At 48.0% G+C, this 19,357-nt stretch overlaps 1 protein-coding gene across 8 annotated transcripts in view; it reads right to left on the bottom strand.

Annotated features, from left to right (window-relative positions):
• patj (PATJ crumbs cell polarity complex component) overlaps positions 1 to 19,357 on the bottom strand; it is a 565,709-nt gene that overhangs the window by 492,843 nt on the left and 53,509 nt on the right. For all 8 annotated transcript variants that reach the window (XM_072510952.1, XM_072510955.1, XM_072510950.1 and 5 more), the window contains 2 exons: positions 13,180 to 13,279; positions 2,820 to 2,908 (listed from right to left, as the gene is read on the bottom strand). In XM_072510952.1, the coding sequence (XP_072367053.1) occupies positions 2,820 to 2,908; positions 13,180 to 13,279 (189 nt within the window). The remainder of the gene's footprint in view (positions 1 to 2,819; positions 2,909 to 13,179; positions 13,280 to 19,357) is intronic.

A 19,357-nucleotide genomic window follows, 5' to 3' on the forward strand; every position in this document is an offset into this window, starting at 1 on the left:
CCCCTTGCGCTTTCCTCCACTGCACCTCCGCCTTCCTGGTGGTCAACAGGTCGAACTCGGCCTGGAGGTTTCATTGCTCCTTGAGTAGTCCCTCCTCGGGGCCTCTGAATACCTCCTATCCACCCCTACCATCTCCCCCACTAGCCTCTCCCTCCTCTCCTTCCAATCTCTGTGCGCCCGAATGGAGATCAACTCACCCCTGATCACCGCCTTCAGCGCCTCCCAGACCACCCCTACCTGCACCTCCCCATTATCATTGGCCTCCATGTACCTTTCTATGCACCCCCGGACCCGCCCGCTCACCTCCTCGTCCGCCAACAACCCCACCTAAAAGCGCCACAGCTCCCCCAGCTCAAGGTCCACCCAATGCGGGGCATGGTCAGAGATGGCTATCGCCAAATACTCCGTGTCCTCCACCCTCGGAATCAGCGCCCTGCTCATTACAAAAAAGTCAATCCGAGAGTAGGCCTTATGAACATAGGAGAAGAATGAGAATTGCCTGGCCCCCCGGCCTCGCAAACTTCCATGGATCCACTCCTCCCATCTGGTCCAAAAACCCCCTCAGCACCTTGGCTGCCGCCGGCCTCCTGCCCGTCCTAGACCTAGAGCGATCCAATGCCGGATCCAGCACCGTGTTGAAGTCCCCCCCATTATCAAGCCCCCGTCTCCAAGTCTGGGATCCGGCCCATCATGTGCCGCATGAACCCCGCATCATCCCAATTCGGGGCGTATACATTTACCAAGACCACCCTCACCCCCTGCAGCTTTCCACTCACCATCACATACCTACCTCCATTGTCTGCCACAATGCTCAACGCCTCAAACGACACCCGCTTCCCCACCAAAATCGCCACCACCCGATTTTTTGCATCCAACCCCGAATGGAACACCTGCCCTACCCACCCCTTTCTTACGACTTATCTGATCTGCCACCCGCAGATGCGTTTCCTGGAGCATGACCACATCTGCCTTCAGCCCCTTCAGGTGCGCGAACGCACGGGCCCGTTTGACCGGCATGTTCAGGCCTCTTACATTCCAGGTTATCTGCCGGATCAGTCCGCACTATCCGCAGTCCAGCGGCAAAGTCGAAAAAGGGGTGCACATCGTTAAGCAGCTCATCCGCAAGGCCTCGGACTCCACTTCCGACATACACCTTGCACTACTTGCGTACCAGGCAACACCCTTGTCCACTGGCATGTCGCCAGCTCAACTCCTGATGAACAGGGACCTGCGGACGACGCTTCCAGCCATACACCTGCCCAACATTGATCACCTCCCGGTGCTGCAGAAGATGCAGCAGCTTCGCAACAGCCAGAAGCAGGGCTATGATGCACATGCCACCGATCTGGACATGCTATCCCCAGCAGACATGGTCAGGATCAAGATACCTGATGGTGGGTGGTCTGCTCCAGCTGTCGTTGTTCGACAGGCCACGCCCAGGTCCTATGTCATACGTATGGCTGATGGCTCCATTGTGCAAAGGAATCGAACGGCACTGCAAAAAGTTGCTTGCCCACAACCACTTCCCCTCCATTTCCACATGTCAAATTGTCACCTCCAGGCACCTTGAACCACGAGGCCACCAGTCGTGCATCCCACTCGCCTGTCAAGACACCGTCATCCCCTCCACCACCTCTACTGCGGTCGACGAGGATCAGACGCAAGCCTCAGAGACTGGACTTATGAGCATCTGTTTTGTTTGTTCTGTTCTGTATTCCTCAGTCAGTCACATTAGACAGACACATTCACATGTACATACATCGACAAAAACAAAAAGATGTCATGATATGCAAACATGCAACCAATGAACACTCAGAATAGGTCACAACCAATGGGCAGTCAGGACACTCAGAGGTGGCATCACCACAAGGGGACATGACATAAACACTATAAAAGGGATGAGGCACTCACACTCTGCCTCTTTCCACAGACAGACATCTAGAGAGTTAGACAGGGTTGATCAGCAGCATCACACCCCAGCATGCAGCTTAGAGCAAGCTGGTACAGTTAGACGGAGTTACTACAGTTAGATTAGCAGAGAGTAGAACTCATTTGAGAACTGAGTTAATAGTTCAATAAACATGTTGAACTCATTTCAGTGTCTGGGGTATCCTTTAGTTAAGACTGCATCAAGTAGCAGCCTGCGTTATCCGAAGCAGCAGAACACAACAACCGTGTGTGTGGAGTTTGCACATTCTCTCCGTGTCTGCGTGGGTTTCACTTCCACAACCCAAAAGATGTGCAGGGTAAGGAGATTGGCCACGTTAAATTGCCCTTTAATTGGAAGAAAAAATGAATCGGGTACTCTAAATTTATTTTTTAAAGGACAATTTGGATACAAATGAATCTGCATTAGATATTCTTTCAACTCAATTCTTACAATATGGCTCTCAACTTCGTCTGAAGGTAATTTGTTGAAGTGTCACTTCAGGATACACAATCTATGCTTGACATTCCAGTGCAGTATTAATATGGTGCTACACTGTCAGAGGTGCAATAACCCCTTGAATGAATATTATTCCTCTTCCTGCCTGCTTGCCGAGATTGAACCTGTCTGTATCTAATCTTGGTGATATGATTTAACCTTGTTAATTTGAGATATTTGAAAAATATATCCTGTCTATTACCAAGGCTTTTGCCTTCACAATATTGCCTGGCTATTTGTTCTAAATAGCACAGAGAGATCTTCTGATGCCCAGGGCAACATCCTTCTCTCAGACACTATCAAATTATTAATTGGGCCTATGAAAAATAACTTGATTCAATGAAAAATATAAACAAATATGAAGATTTATGATACAAGGTAAAATGTCACTTACAGCAATGATCCTGTCATGAACCTGAATACGTCCACTCTGCTCTGCGGTACTTCCTGGTATTATGCTTTTCACAAAAATACCAGAGGTATCTGTAAATTATAATACAAAATTATTCTGTTCAATAATTTCTCCAGTAACATTCGTCTCTTATGCATTCCAATTTTAATTACTCCACCACTGGCAGACATGTTTTCATCAATCCTTAATGTCCTCCTTAAAGATCTCCACCTCTCTATTCTCCTGTAAGACAGTCCTCAAAACCTGCCTCTTTGACCAAACATTTGGTTATCTGTCCTCTTTACTATTTCTGGCCTTTATCATAATCTTTAGTCTCAAGTTGACTTACATTAACACTGCAATGAAGTTACTGCGAAAAGTACTGCAGGCAGCACGGTAACAGTGGGTAGCACTGTTGCTTCACAACTCCAGGGTCCCCGGCTTGGATCACTGTCTGTGCGGAGTCTGCACGTTCTCCCTGTGTCCGCGTAGGTTTCCTCTGGGTGCTCCGGTTTCCTCCCACAAGTCCCGAAAGACGTGCTGTCAGGTGAATTGGATATCCTGAATTCTCCCTCTGTGTGCCCGAACAGGCGCCGGAATGTGGCGACTAGGGGCTTTTCACAGTAACTTCATTGCAATGTTAATGTATGCCAACTTGTGACAATAAAAATTATTATTATTTTTAAAAGCCCCTAGTCGCCACATTCCAGCACCTGTTCGCGTACATGGAGGGAGAATTCAGAATGTCCAAATTACCTAACAGCATGTCTTTCGGGACTTGTGGAAGGAAACCGGTGCACCCGGAGGAAACCCACGGAGACACAGGGAGAACATGCCGTGCAGACTCCGCACAGACAGTGACCCAAGCCGGGAATCGAACCTGGGACCCTGGCATTGTGAAACAACAGTGCTAACCACTGTGCTATCGTGCCACCCCTTCGGTATTATTGGGTTTTATAATATTCCTGTGTAGCATACTGAAATGCCTTACCACATTCAAGGTGCTTTGTAAATGCAAGATGTTGTTGTTGTTATCATGTAGCCTACAGACTGCTGTAACATCACATCCCATGAGTAGTTAAATAACTGAGACATGAGACAGATGTCCATATTGCTGTACAACACTTTGTCTTTCTCATTCCATTATCCTTTGTTCCAAATCTAAAATTTTGCAATTGGCATGTGGTATCTCTCTTACCCTCTTCAGAAATTATAAAAGCCATGGATGGACCCATTTTAATAGACATTTTGAGGTCAGATTATTCAAATAAATTGAACAGGATTTTGTTTACACTCTCAAAAAATCATTGTAATATCCTGAAAAATTGTAATTCAAGTACTTGATATATTCTTTTATTCCATGTGAAAATTTTACCAGTTAACTGAAGTTGTAAGTGAACACGGGCCAATACTATGCAGCAGGTGAAACTGATGCTCTTTCCAAAATTGTTGTCTTCTTTGCACATCCATTCGTGCATCCAAAGTGGTTTTCAAAGTGTTGAACAAAATTAATGGGCGGCATTCACTCTTGCACAGCTTCTCATCTTGTTCTTTACTTCTTGGTTCAGGGAATTTTGTGATGCAGAAGATCAAGAGCTCTAATTTGGTCTCTTGGATCAGTCAGTGGTAAAGTCGCCAGAACGTGCTTTGTTCACTTATTCTGCTGCAGCCCAATCTATTCTGCATCATTAGAGATCGAAGAGATCCTAGTCACCCCAGCATATCCTTGAGTAAATGTACCCATTTCCTGTGAGAAACTATAATCATTATTTTCTGATATGTCTAAGCAGTGGCCAAGACACCAAAACACCCTTGCTGTTCTTCAAATAATGCCATGGGATCTTTTACTTCCAACTGAGAGGGCAGAGCGTTGTCTGATTTTAACATCCCTTCCAAAAACATGACTGACAGTGCAGCTGTCGCTCAGTACTGCACAAAAGTGACAAAGAAATGTGGAAACTTTTGTTTATATAACAAGTTGCTTTTCATTTATACAGCACCTTCCACAACCTCAGGACACTGCAAAGTGCATTACAGCCAATTAAATATTTTGGAAGCATTGTCACAGTATAATGTAGGAAACTCGGGAGACAGTTTGCAGACAGTAAGCTAGCTCCCCCAACAGCAATGTAATAACCTCTTTATGATGTCTGTTGAGGGATCAATATTGGCCAGGCCATTATAGATAACTCAGCAGCTCTTCTTCAAAATAGTAATGGGGGATCTTTTACATTCACTTGTCAGGGCAGACACAGCCTTTGCCTAACATCCCAGCCAAAAGACAGCAACTCCGCCAAGTTGGCAGCCTAAAATGACATTTGATCACAAAAGTAACTCATGCTGTCAGGCCTTTGGCCCTCCTTTCACTACAAAATTTGAGTATCTCAACTGCATCAAGAGCAGACCGGACCAAGATGTAAGGGCTGCTTCCACTGGAGTAAAAATGGGTAAGAAAATGTTATTGATGTTTTATACTGAAGATGGAACTTGACAAGATCAATTGGAAAATAATTGTCCTCTGCTTAGGAAGTAGTACAGTGTCCTTAACTTAAAACTGTCACATTTACTGAGGACAGAGGTTTGGAGAAATTTATGGAATCAATTTTGAAAAATTCATTTATGGGACGTGAGCGTATCTGACAAGGGCAGCATTTATTTTTTTTATTTTTATTTTTTTTATTCTCCTCCTTTTTCACATTTTCTCCCACATTTACATCCATCAACAATAAACAATAATCAGCAAGATATGTCAGTCCCCATAATAACAACGATCCCATCTACCCACCAACCCCCAACCCGCATGTTTACATAAACAAATGACAAAAAGGGATCAGGGATTACCCGTAGTCACCCTTAATCTTACACAGCTCCCCCCCCCCCCCCCCCCCCACCCCCCCCCCCCCACCCCCCACCCCCACTCCTGGTCTCCAGCTCCTCCCGTACACTGACTCTTGTAAAACTCCTCCTCCCAACCTAGGTTCCTTCCCCCCAACTTTCTACCCCGGCTAGACCACTCGGACCCTGTTCTACCAGGCTCCGATGGCCGCAGCCCCTCCCCCCACCTCACTCCCGTTCACTGGACGGCTTAAACCGGCCAGCATGGAGGCCCCCGCCCGGGTCCCTTTCCCACTTGCCCGGCCCTAGGAAAGCCCAAAGATCCCCTTTTAGCACACAAACTCCGCCTATCCACCTACACCCCAAAGAACCCTCATTACAAGTCAAAGTCCCATCCCTTCCCTTGTCCAAATATATACCACATTGGCTCCTTTAGTCTCTACACCCGCGCGCAGTGATACAAAAAAGAAAAAAATACAGTCATGAGGTTACATCGGCACATGACCATTCCTCAATTTGTCAGTTCTGCCACAGTCCTTCTGCTTTCGCAAACTCCTCCGCTGCTTCTGCCGTTCCAAAATAAAAGTCCCTGAGCTTGTAAGTCACCCTCAGCTTCGCTGGATATACAATGCCGCACCGCACCTTGCTAATGTACAGTGCCCTCTTCACCCGGTTGAAGGCAGCCCGCCTCCTTGCCAGCTCCACCCTAAAGTCCTGGTATACACGTATACCAGCTCCAGCCCACTGCACCACCCGCTTCTGCTTGGCCCAGCTCAGGACCTTCTCCTTCACACTGTACCTACGGAAGCACAGAGTCACTGCCCTTGGCGGCTCACTCGCCTTTGGTACAGGCCTCCACGACCGATGAGCCCGATCCAGTTCATATCGGGAGGGATCCTCCCCCTCCCCCAATAGTTTTGCCAACATCGTGGCAAAATACTCAGTCGGCTTCGGTCCTTCAACTCCTTCGGGCAGCCCCACAATCCTCAAATTCTGTCGCCTGGATCTGTTTTCCAGGTCTTCCACTTTTCCTTGCAGATCCTTGTTAGTATCCATCACCTTCCGCATCTCTTTCCCCATCGAGGCAAGTTGATCACCGTGCTGCAATAACGTCTCCTCCACTTCCTTCAGCGCCTCCCCTTGCTCTCGCCCCTCCGCCACTGCGCTCGCCACCTCCGTCCTCACCGGGGAAACCGCCTCCTCCACCAGCACACTCAAAACCTCCCTCATCTCCTTCCTCACCGTCTCCATGCATTTCGCAATCTGCGCCAACTGCTTTTCAAATTCCGCAGCCATCAGCTTAGTTATTTCTTCAGCTGTAAGCAGTGCGGCCTTCCCTGGTGCTCCAGCCTCCATTTTCCTTGGTGACCCCGCGGTGACCTTTCCACTCCCCGACGGACCTTCAGCTGTTTTCTTTTCTGGCCGTTTTCTTGCTCACCCTCGACATTTTTCTTTGTTCTTTTTTTCCTCCTGTGTCTTCACTGTGCCTCCTCCGTGCCTTCTCCCTGCTTCTGCCACCTCCGTGGACCCTGGGACCGGGCTTAAAGCCCCGAAAATGCCGTTGCCGAAAGGGAGCTCTCCATTGTGCGGCCGCCTCCCGCCCGCCGTCACCGGAAGTCCAAGGTCAGCATTTATTGCCCATCCCTAACTGTCCTCGAGAATGTAGTGGCTTGCAAGGTCATTTACGAGTGCAGTTACGAACAAAAGTAGGCCCTCAGCCCCTCAAACCTGCTCCACATTTCAATAAGATTATGGTCAATCTGACTGTAACCTTAACTCCACATTTCCACCTACTCCCGATAACCTTTTATTCTCTTGCTCATCAATAATCTATCAACCTCTTGCCATAGAAATATTGAAACACTCTGCATCCACCGTCGTTTGAAGAAGAGTTCCAAAGGCACACTATCCTTCAAGAGAAAAAGATTCTCAACTCGGTCATCAACAGATAATTTTTAAACAGTGGCCCTTAGTTCTAGATTCTCCCACAAGAGGAAGCATCCTTTCCACATCCCAGTCAAGACTCTTCAGCATCTTATACTTCTAAATCAAGTCACTTCGGACTCTTCTAATCTCCAGTGGTTACAAGCTGAGCCTCTCTAACCTCTCCTCAGAAGACAACCCTCCCACTCCAGGTACTAATCTAAACCTTCTCTGAGTTGCCATCTATACATTTACTTAATTTCTCGAATAAGGAGACCAATATTGTACACAGTACCCCACATGTGCGGCTGGATTCTCCTCCGCCTGCCACCGGTACCGGAGTTCCTGATATAGGGGAGAATTCAGTGTCGTCAAAAAACAAGAACGGCACCCAATGGTCCAATCCCCCGCTGGCGGAGGTATTGAGATTCACCCCCTGCGACAGCCCCATTTAACGGGCTGAGCACAGGATTCGCCAAGCCTGCATGATTCTCCAGTCTTCTGGGCCAGGATTCACGTGGGCAAGAGTTGGTGCAGGTATTTGCTGGCATGGCCCGGGCACGGTGGACCTCACGGTGGGCAATTCTTTAAGGGAGTTGCCCCTAAAGTCCATCAGAGGGCCCCCTCCCCCCACAATGAAAATCCTGCCCAACTCACCCCCACCAGACCACCCCCCCATCTGAGACCGGCCAGTGGCAATGACGGAGGCCGGGCAATGACGGAGAACGGGCAATGACGGAGACCGGGCAATGACGGAGACCGGGCAATGACGGAGACCGGGCAATGACGGAGACCGGGCAATGACGGAGGCCGGGCAATGACGGAGGCCGGGCAATGACGGAGGCCGGGCAATGACGGAGACCGGGCAATGACGGAGACCGGGCAATGACGGAGTCCGGGCAATGACGGAGACCGGGCAATGACGGAGACCGGGCAATGACGGAGACCGGGCAATGACGGAGACCGGGCAATGACGGAGACCGGGCAATGACGGAGGCCGGGCAATGACGGAGGCCGGGCAATGACGGAGACCGGGCAATGACGGAGACCGGGCAATGACGGAGACCGGGCAATGACGGAGACCGGGCAATGACGGAGACCGGGCAATGACGGAGACCGGGCAATGACGGAGGCCGGGCAATGACGGAGACCGGGCAATGACGGAGACCGGGCAATGACGGAGACCGGGCAATGACGGAGACCGGGCAATGACGGAGACCGGGCAATGACGGAGGCCGGGCAATGACGGAGGCCGGGCAATGACGGAGACCGGGCAATGACGGAGGCCGGGCAATGACGGAGACCGGGCAATGACGGAGGCCGGGCAATGACGGAGACCGGGCAATGACGGAGACCGGGCAATGACGGAGGCCGGGCAATGACGGAGGCCGGGCAATGACGGAGGCCGGGCAATGACGGAGGCCGGGCAATGACGGAGACCGGGCAATGACGGAGACCGGGCAATGACGGAGACCGGGCAATGACGGAGACCGGGCAATGACGGAGACCGGGCAATGACGGAGACCGGGCAATGACGGAGACCGGGCAATGACGGAGGCCGGGCAATGACGGAGGCCGGGCAATGACGGAGGCCGGGCAATGACGGAGACCGGGCAATGACGGAGACCGGGCAATGACGGAGACCGGGCAATGACGGAGACCGGGCAATGACGGAGACCGGGCAATGACGGAGACCGGGCAATGACGGAGACCGGGCAATGACGGAGACCGGGCAATGACGGAGACCGGGCAATTACAGAGGGGCCCCATTGCAGAGGGACCCCCATTACAGAGTGACCAATGAGAGGGACCCCTAATACAGAGACCTTCCGCTTAAGAGAGACCCCCACCAGAGACCCCCTCCATTACAGAGGGAATCTCTCGCAATCCCCGGCATGCAAAATTTGCAGGTCAAGGGATAGTAAATCGCCTTTGCATTCCCGCTCCCAGCACAAGAGCAAATCAGGCGATTCATCTCCAGCAGGAGAACATAGTCTCCCAAACAGAGAATTCAGCCAGTGGTCTTACCGATGTCCGATATAAATTAAACATAACCTCCCTTACCTTTATGTCAAATTTCTCTCGGATTAAAGAATAACATTCTAGTAGCTTTCCTAATTACTTACTGCACCTTTTTGTGATTCATGCATTAGGACATGCAGATCCCTTGGCATTTCTGAGCTCTGCAACCTCTCATCATTTAGATAATATGTGCCTCTTTTATTCTTCATCCCTTTCCCACATTATATTTCATTTGTCATATATTTTCCCACTCACGTACCCTACCTATATCCCTTTACAGCCTCCTTACGTCCTATTCACAACTTACTTTCCTACATATCTTGGTGTCATCAGCAAATTCGGCAACCATATTTTCGATCCCTTCATCTAAGTCATTGGTAAAAATAATGAAAGGTTGAGGCCTCAGCATGGATCCCTGTGGCACATCACTCATTACATCTTGCGACAGAAAATGACCCACTGATGCCTGTTTTGATAAAGAATCTTTGACAAGAGCTTTGAGAAAGAGTCAACCAGACTCAAGACGTTTGCTCCCTTTTGTTTCCACAGATGCAGCATGGCGGCACGGTGTCACGGTGGTTAGCACGGCTGCCTCACAGCTCCAGGGTCCCGGGTTCAATTACTGCCTCGGGTGACTATTTGTGTGGTGTTTGCACTTTCTCCCCGTGTCTGCGTGAGTTTCCTCCGGTTGCTCCGGTTTCCTTTCACAATCCAAAGATGTGCAGTTTAGGTGGATTGGCCATGATCAATTGCCCCTTGGTGTCCAAAAGGTTAGAGGTTAGGTTAGATGGAGTCACTGGGTTAAGGTGATAAGGTGGGGGCCTGACCCTAGGGAGTGTACCCAATGGGCTGAATGGCTTCCTTCTGCACTGTAGTGATTTGATACTGTCAGACTTGTTGAGATCGTCCAGTATTTTCTGTTTTTGTTTCAGATTCCAGCATCCGCAGTAATTTGTTTTTATGCCCATTCTCGGTTTCCTGTTAGGTAGCCAATTTTGTATTCATGCCAATATGTCACCCCAACACCATGAACTTTTGTTTTCCACAGTAACCTTTGATGTGGCACTTTATCAAAAGCCTGCTTAAAATCTAAGTCCAGTACATCCACCAGTTCCACTTTATCCACAGCATATGCTACTTCTTCAAAGAACTCCAGTAAATTGGTTAAATATGATTTCTATCTCGCAATACCATTTTGATTTTGCCTGTTTACCTTAAATGTATCTAAAGTCCCCTGCTTTAATAATATCTTCCAATGTTTCTCTACGGCAGATGTTAAGCTAACTGGCCTGTAGTTTCCAGATTTCTGTCTCCCTCCCTTTTTGAATTTGCAATTGCTATTATCCAATCTATTGGAAACCTTCCCCAAATCTAGGGAATTTTAGAAAATTACAATCAACTCATCATCTATCTCACAAACCACTTCTTTTGAGACTCCAGGATGAAGTCTATCGGGCCCGGCAACTTGTCAGCACACAGCTTTAACAATTTGCTCTTTACCACTTCCCTGGAGATTGCAGTTTTCCTCTGTTCCACCCTCCCTTCCTTCTCCAAATTTACAGCTATTTCTGGGGTGTTACTCATATCGCCTATTATGAAGACTGATGCAAAGTACCTGTTCAATTTATCTGTGCCTTATTTTCCATTATTATTTCCCCAGACTCACTTTCTATAGGACCGACACTCACTTTGTTAACTCCTTTTTTGTTTTAAAAGTATCTATAGGAACTCTTACTATCTGTTTTTATATTTCTGCTATCTTTCTTTCGTATTCCCTCATTATTAATCTTTTAGTCATTCTCTGCTGTTTTTTTTAAATATTCTGTCCAATCTTCCGACTTATCTTGCGAAAATATATACTTTTTCTTTAAGTGTAATACTACCTTCAACATTTTTAGTTAGCAATGGATTGTAGGTCCTCTCCTGAAATTTCTTTTTTGCATTTGAATGGATCTATTATGTGCATTCTGAAATATCCCTTTAAATGTCTGCCACTGCTCCTAGTGACCTATTTATTAACCTAATTTGCCAGTTCACTTTAGTTAGCTCGGCTTTCATGCCTTTATTTGTCTTTATTTAAGTATAAAATGCTAGTCTTGGACCCACTCTTTTTCGCCCTCAAACTGAATGTGAAATTCAATAATTTTATGGTCGCTGCTACCTAGGGGTGCCTTCACTATGAGGTCATGAATTAATCCTATCTCATTGCACGATACCTGGTTTAGTATAGACTGCTTTCTGGTTGGCTCCAGCACTTGCTGTTCTGAGAAACTATCCCCAAAACATTCTATAAATTCCTCATCGAGGCTATCTTTGTCCATCTGATTTTTCCAGTCCATGTGTAGATTAAAATCCCCCATGATTATTACCTTCCCTTCCTGACCAGCTCGCATTATTTCTTCCTTTAGACTCTGTCCCAACATGTAGGTAATCTGTGCCTGTATACCACTCTCACAAGTGATTCCTAACTTTAGGTCATCCCTGTCTATTGTGCTGATAGTATTATTAGTTAACAGAGTCATCCCAACATCTCCTAGCTTTCTGCCCTTACCAAATGTTATGTATCCTTCAGTATTAACGTCCCAATTCATATCATCCTGCAGCCATGTACCTGTAATGGCTATCAGATCATACTTACTTAATTCTGTTTGCACCATCAGTTCATCTGTTTTGTTTCAAATGCTATGTACATTCAGATAAAGGTCCTTAAGCTTTGTCCTTCTATTATTTTTGTGACCTCTAATCTTATCTGCTGATTTACTCTTGGTTTGTATTCTCTATCCTTAGCTGTCACGTTCTGTTTGTCATTCCCCATATTGGCAGCTTTCTCTCTTGCCTTTTCTTTGACTTACCACATCTTGCTAAATTTCATCCCTTGCCCCCACTATTTACCTTAAAATCCTCTCTACTGCCCTAGTTTTGTGATTCACTAGAACACTGGCCCCAGCATGGTTCAAGTGTAGACCGTACCAACAGTTCAGCCCTCACTTTCCTCATTACTGGTGCCAGTAGTTCTTGAGCTGGAATCCACTTTTGCCACATCAGTCTTTTGAGCCATGCATTCATTTCCCTAATCTGGTTTGCCCTCTGCGAATCTGCACATGGCTCAGGTAATAATCCAGAGATTATAGCTTTGGAGATTCTGCTTCTTCATTTGGTGCCAAGCTCCTCATGCTCTTTCCTTGTCCTGCCTATGTTGTTGGTAACTAGATGGGCCAAGATGACTGGATCCTCCCCCTCCATGTTGCTCTGCAGCCCTGAGCCGATGTCTGAAACACTGGCACCAGGCAGGCAACATAGCCTTCTGGACCGCTGCCCTCCGAGTTCCCCTACCTGCCTCACATGCAGTCATACCCTCCTGCCCCTGACTACTAATGAAATCAGAAGACATAAGATTTGTGACTGTCTCCTGGTGCAAAGTTTCCAGATAACCGTCTCCCTTCCCATTGCAGTATCAGTAGTTTGGCCTCTTGCTCACTCTATAACCATACAAACCTGGTCTGAATGACATTCCAGATACAAAGTCATGTAGAATGGCCTCCTGGTTCTTTCTAGTCCATAACTGTTTGATTTGTGAACTCACCACCATGGGATGCACCAACATAACCAACAACTGTAATTCCCAGACTTTGTCCATCTCTCTTGAGTTCAACATTATCAATATCATAATCATCTTCAGTAATCTACAAAGATCAAACAGAACATGTTACCAAAAGATTTTTACATAACTGAGCTTATACACAACATAAAGATACATCGTTAACTTAAATAAATTGATTGTTTATCAAATTACTCTTCAAATCAATCTGACTGTTTAGCAGAATTATACAATGGAAATAGATTCAGTTTGTTAGTCTATAAACAATTCAAAAGCTAATGGATGGATTTCAACAAAGCTTTAAGGCATCACCCAAGGAATGACTGATTAGTACTGGCGGAAATGCAGATCTGGATCCTGGAATGTTTAAGGGATGCATTAACGCTGGTGGCTTACATGAATTGGCTTTTCTTAAAAAAAAGGTTGTGGGTTGATTTAGAATGTTGGGTATTATCTCAGCTGCTGTTGTGCAATTTGTCAAAATATGAGCAGAGTTTTCAGCGTCGGTTGTTGGATATGGATTAGCCTAAAGCCTCCTCGGTGAGATGGAAGTTCTGAATAAAAATATTTCATCTTTGTTGTTAGAGTCTCAAGGAAGAGATGCAGAATTGTAATAATGTTGAGTTAACAACATGGCAGAGATCTGCTGGTTCCACATCTCACCATGCAGATTTTGAGGTTTCTATATGTAACAGAATTGCACTAATGAGAAAGTCTGCATACTAAATGCCTGCAAATACATTAATTGCAAATCTCACTCCAAGAGCCTGCTAAATATGCGAAATGGAAAATGTAACACGTCAAATGAGAAGAACACATTATATAGCATAAAGGAAAGAAGTGACTTCTGTTTAAATAACACGTATTACATCCTCAAAATATCTCAAAGTTCTTCAGAAGCAATGAATTGCTTCAAGGGACTTCATAGACAAACATGAAAGACTTCTCGTGTGCAGTACACTCCCACAAAAAAACAAGTTAACAACTAATGTATTTTACAAAGTTATTGAGAAATGAGTGAGATGAAGGAGAAAGGTGAAGTAGAAGTAGTTTCAACATAAAGTGTCCTCCCCATAAATGGGTCCTTTAACAAACTTACAGAGCCAGGCATCTGGGTTTGATTCCGACCTTAAGTTACTGTCCATGTGGAACATAGAACATAGAAAAATACAGCACAGAACAGGTCCATCGGCCCACGATGTTGTGCCGAACTTTGGTCCGAGATTAAGAACAAATTAATCTACACCCCATCATTCTACCGTAATCCATGTACCTATCCAATAGCCACTTGAAGGTCCCTCATGTTTCCAACTCAACTACTTCCACGACAGTGCATTCCATGCCCCCACTACTCTCTGGGTAAAGAACCTACCTCTGACATCCCCTCTATATCTTCCACCATTCACCTTAAATTTATGTCCCCTTGTAATAGTTTGTTCCACCCGGGGAAAAAAGTATCTGACTGTCTACTCTATCTATTCCCCTGATCATCTAATAAACCTCTATCAAGTTACCCCCTCATCCTTCGCCGTTCTAATGAGAAAAGGCCTAGCATCCTCAACCTTTCCTCGTAAGATCTACTCTCCATTCCAGGCAACATCCTGGTAAATCTCCTTTGCACCTTTTCCAAAGCTTCCACATCCTTCCTAAAATGAGGCGACCAGAACTGCACACAGTACTCCAAATGTGGCCTTACCAAGGTTTTGTACAGCTGCATCATCACCTCACGGCTCTTAAACTCAATCTTTCTGCTAATGAACGCTAGCACACCATAGGCCTTCTTCACAGCTCTAACCACTTGAGTGGCAACTTTCAAAGATCTATGAACATAGACCCCAAAATCTCTCTGCTCCTCCACATTGCCAAGAACCCTACCGTTAACCCTGTATTCCGCATTCATATTTGTCCTTACAAAATGGACAACCTCACACTTTTCAGGGTTAAACTCCATCTGCCACTTCTCAGCCCAGCTCTGCATCCTATCTATGTCTCTTTGCAGCCGACAACAGCCCTCATCACTATCCAGAACTCCACCAATCTTCGTATCGTCTGCAAATTTACTGACCCACCCTTCAACTCCCTCATCCAAGTCATTAATGAAAATCACAAACAGGCTTCCGGGTGCGGCGATGACCAGCTGAGTCACACGTTTCGGCAGCTCCCGGTGAAACGGACTTTTGGGCTCTTGATAGGAGCCCCAACGGCAATTTTGACGGCTAAAAACACTGTGCGGTAAACCAGAAGGGAATCCCCCCTGGATACGGATGAAAAAAGGAGGAGAAAGTGGCCGGATTGCAGTGGATCCTTTAGAACAGCGGCAAGGAAGGCAAGCAAAAACCAAGATGGCATCAGAAGGTGGCAGTTTAACATGGGGCCCTGAACAACAAGAGTTCTTGAAATGCTGTGTGGAAGAGCTCAAAAAGGAAATGAAGAAAGAGCTGTTGGCCCCGATACTACAGGCGATCGATGGGCTAAAGGAGGAACAAAAGACCCAGGAGCGGGAGCTTCGGGTCGTGAAGGCAAAGGCAGCCGAGAATGAGGACGACATACAGGGCCTGGTGGTGAAGACGGAGACGCATGAGGCACATCAGAAACGATGTGTGGAAAGGTTGGAGGCACTGGAGAACAACGCAAGGAGGAACAACCTGAGGATTCTTGGTCTTCCTGAAGGTGTGGAGGGAGCGGATGTCGGGGCATATGTGAGCACGATGCTGCACTCGTTAATGGGAGCGGAGGCCCCGGCGGGTCCGTTGGAGGTGGAGGGAGCATACCGAGTGATGGCGCGAGGGCCGAGAGCAGGAGAAATTCCCAGAGCCATAGTGGTGAGATTCCTCCGTTTTAAGGATAGAGAAATGGTCCTTAGATGGGCAAAGAAAACTCGGAGCAGTAAATGGGAGAACGCGGTGATCCGCGTTTATCAAGACTGGAGTGCGGAGGTGGCGAGAAGGAGGGCGAGCTTTAATCGGGCCAAGGCGGTGCTTCATAAAAAGAAGATAAAATTTGGAATGCTGCAACCGGCAAGACTGTGGGTCACATATCGAGGGAGGCACCACTACTTTGAGACGGCGGATGAAGCGTGGACTTTTATTGTGGAAGAAAAACTGGAATGAGCGGGTTATTAAAAAGAACGTTTGAACAAAGTGGTGGGGCGAATGTGGGGGGCAAAGAGGGGGGTTAAAAAGGGGGGAAAGAGGAGTTTTATGTACTAATCCTGCGATGTGGTAACTTTTCTCTCTTCCACAGGTGGTGATGGGGGAGGAGGGGAGGTGGAGGAGATGGGGCGTTGGCCATTGGGGGCGGGGCCAAGGGAGAAGCGCGGGCTTGGTTCCCGCGCTATGATAATCATGGTGGGAATAGAGAAGCAGGAAGGAGGGGGCGTCGCACGGTGCGAGCCGAGGTCACGGGGGGAAGCCGAGGTCGGCCAGAGTTTGCTGACTTCTGGGAGCAATATGGGGGGAGTAATTACGCTAGCGGGGGATCTAGCGGGGGGGGGGGGGGGGTGGGAGGGGGGAATTACTGGGTTGCTGCTGCTGGGGAGAGGGGGGAGCTGGTATGGGAGGGGATGGGCGGGGGGGCACCGCCTGGGGGAGATACAGCTGCGTGGAAACCGGGTGAGGAGCTGGAAAAAGGTGATGGCTAATCGACAAAGGGGGGGGGGGGGGGTAGTAAGCCCCCCAACCCGGCTGATCACGTGGAACGTGAGAGGGCTGAATGGGCCGATAAAGAGGGCACGGGTACTCGCACACCTTAAGAAACTTAAGGCAGATGTGGTTATGTTACAGGAAACGCACCTGAAACTGATAGACCAGGTTAGGCTACGCAAAGGATGGGTGGGGCAGGTGTTCCATTCGGGGCTAGATGCGAAAAACAGGGGGGTGGCTATATTAGTGGGGAAGCGGGTAATGTTCGAGGCAAAGACTATAGTGGCGGATAACGGGGGCAGATACGTGATGGTGAGTGGCAAACTACAGGGGGAGACGGTGGTTTTGGTAAACGTATATGCCCCGAACTGGGATGATGCCAATTTTATGAGGCGGATGCTAGGACGCATTCCGGACCTAGAGATGGGAAAGCTGATAATGGGGGGAGATTTTAATACGGTGTTGGAACCAGGGCTGGATAGGTCGAAGTCCAGGACTGGAAGGAGGCCGGCAGCAGCCAAGGTACTTAAACATTTTATGGAGCAGATGGGAGGTGTGGACCCGTGGAGATTTAGCAGACCTAGGAGTAAGGAGTTCTCGTTTTTCTCCTATGTCCATAAAGTCTACTCACGAATAGACTTTTTTGTGCTGGGAAGGGCATTGATCCCGAAGGTGAGGGGAACGGAGTATACGGCTATAGCCATTTCAGATCACGCTCCACACTGGGTAGACTTGGAGATAGGGGAGGAAACAGGAGGGCGCCCACCCTGGAGAATGGACATGGGACTAATGGCAGATGAGGGGGTGTGTCTAAGGGTGAGGGGGTGCATTGAAAAGTACTTGGAACTCAATGATAATGGGGAGGTCCAGGTGGGAGTGGTCTGGGAGGCGTTGAAGGCGGTGGTTAGAGGGGAGCTGATATCAATAAGGGCACATAAAGGGAAGCAGGAGAGTAAGGAACGGGAGCGGTTGCTGCAAGAACTTTTGAGGGTGGACAGACAATATGCGGAAGCACCGGAGGAGGGACTGTACAGGGAAAGGCAAAGGCTACATGTAGAATTTGACTTGCTGACTACGGGCACTGCAGAGGCACAATGGAGGAAGGCACAGGGTGTACAGTACGAATATGGGGAGAAGGCGAGCAGGTTGCTGGCACACCAATTGAGGAAAAGGGGAGCAGCGAGGGAAATAGGGGGAGTGAGGGATGAGGAAGGAGAGACGGAGCGGGGAGCGGAGAGAGTGAATGGAGTGTTCAAGACATTTTATAAAAAATTATATGAAGCTCAACCCCCGGATGGGAGGGAGAGAATGATGGGCTTCTTGGATCGGCTGGAATTTCCCAAGGTGGAAGAGCAGGAAAGGGTGGGACTGGGAGCACAGATCGAGGTAGAAGAAGTGGTGAAAGGAATTAGGAGCATGCAGGCAGGAAAGGCCCCGGGACCGGATGGATTCCCAGTCGAATTCTATAGAAAATATGTGGACTTGCTCGCCCCGGTATTGACGAGGACCTTTAATGAGGCGAAGGAAAGGGGACAACTGCCCCCGACTATGTCTGAAGCAACGATATCGCTTCTCTTAAAGAAGGAAAAGGACCCGCTACAATGCAGGTCCTATAGACCTATTTCCCTCCTAAATGTAGATGCCAAGATCCTGGCCAAGGTAATGGCGATGAGAATAGAGGAATGTGTCCCGGGGGTGGTCCACGAGGACCAAACTGGGTTTGTGAAGGGGAGACAGCTGAACACGAATATACGGAGGCTGTTAGGGGTAATGATGATGGCCCCACCAGAGGGGGAAACGGAGATAGTAGTGGCGATGGATGCCGAGAAAGCATTTGATAGAGTGGAGTGGGATTATTTGTGGGAGGTGTTGAGGAGATTTGGTTTTGGAGAGGGGTATGTTAGATGGGTGCAGCTGTTGTATAGGGCCCCAATGGCGAGCGTGGTCACGAATGGACGGGGATCTGCATATTTTCGGCTCCATAGAGGGACAAGGCAGGGATGCCCTCTGTCCCCATTATTGTTTGCACTGGCGATTGAGCCCCTGGCGATAGCGTCGAGGGGTTCCAAGAAGTGGAGGGGAGTACTTAGAGGAGGAGAAGAACACCGGGTATCTTTGTATGCGGACGATTTGCTACTATACGTGGCAGACCCGGCGGAGGGGATGCCAGGAATAATGCGGATACTTGGGGAGTTTGGAGATTTTTCAGGGTATAAATTGAACATGGGGAAAAGTGAGTTGTTTGTGGTGCATCCAGGGGAGCAGAGTAGAGAAATAGAGGACCTACCGTTGAGGAAGGTAACAAGGGACTTTCGTTACCTGGGGATCCAGATAGCCAAGAATTGGGGCACATTGCATAGGTTAAATTTAACACGGTTGGTGGAACAAATGGAGGAGGATTTCAAGAGATGGGATATGGTATCCCTGTCACTGGCAGGGAGGGTGCAGGCGGTTAAGATGGTGGTCCTCCCGAGATTCCTCTTTGTGTTTCAGTGCCTCCCGGTGGTGATAACGAAGGCTTT

The sequence above is a fragment of the Scyliorhinus torazame genome, chromosome 7, assembly GCF_047496885.1.
Source record: "Scyliorhinus torazame isolate Kashiwa2021f chromosome 7, sScyTor2.1, whole genome shotgun sequence".
Classification (NCBI taxonomy): domain Eukaryota; kingdom Metazoa; phylum Chordata; class Chondrichthyes; order Carcharhiniformes; family Scyliorhinidae; genus Scyliorhinus; species Scyliorhinus torazame.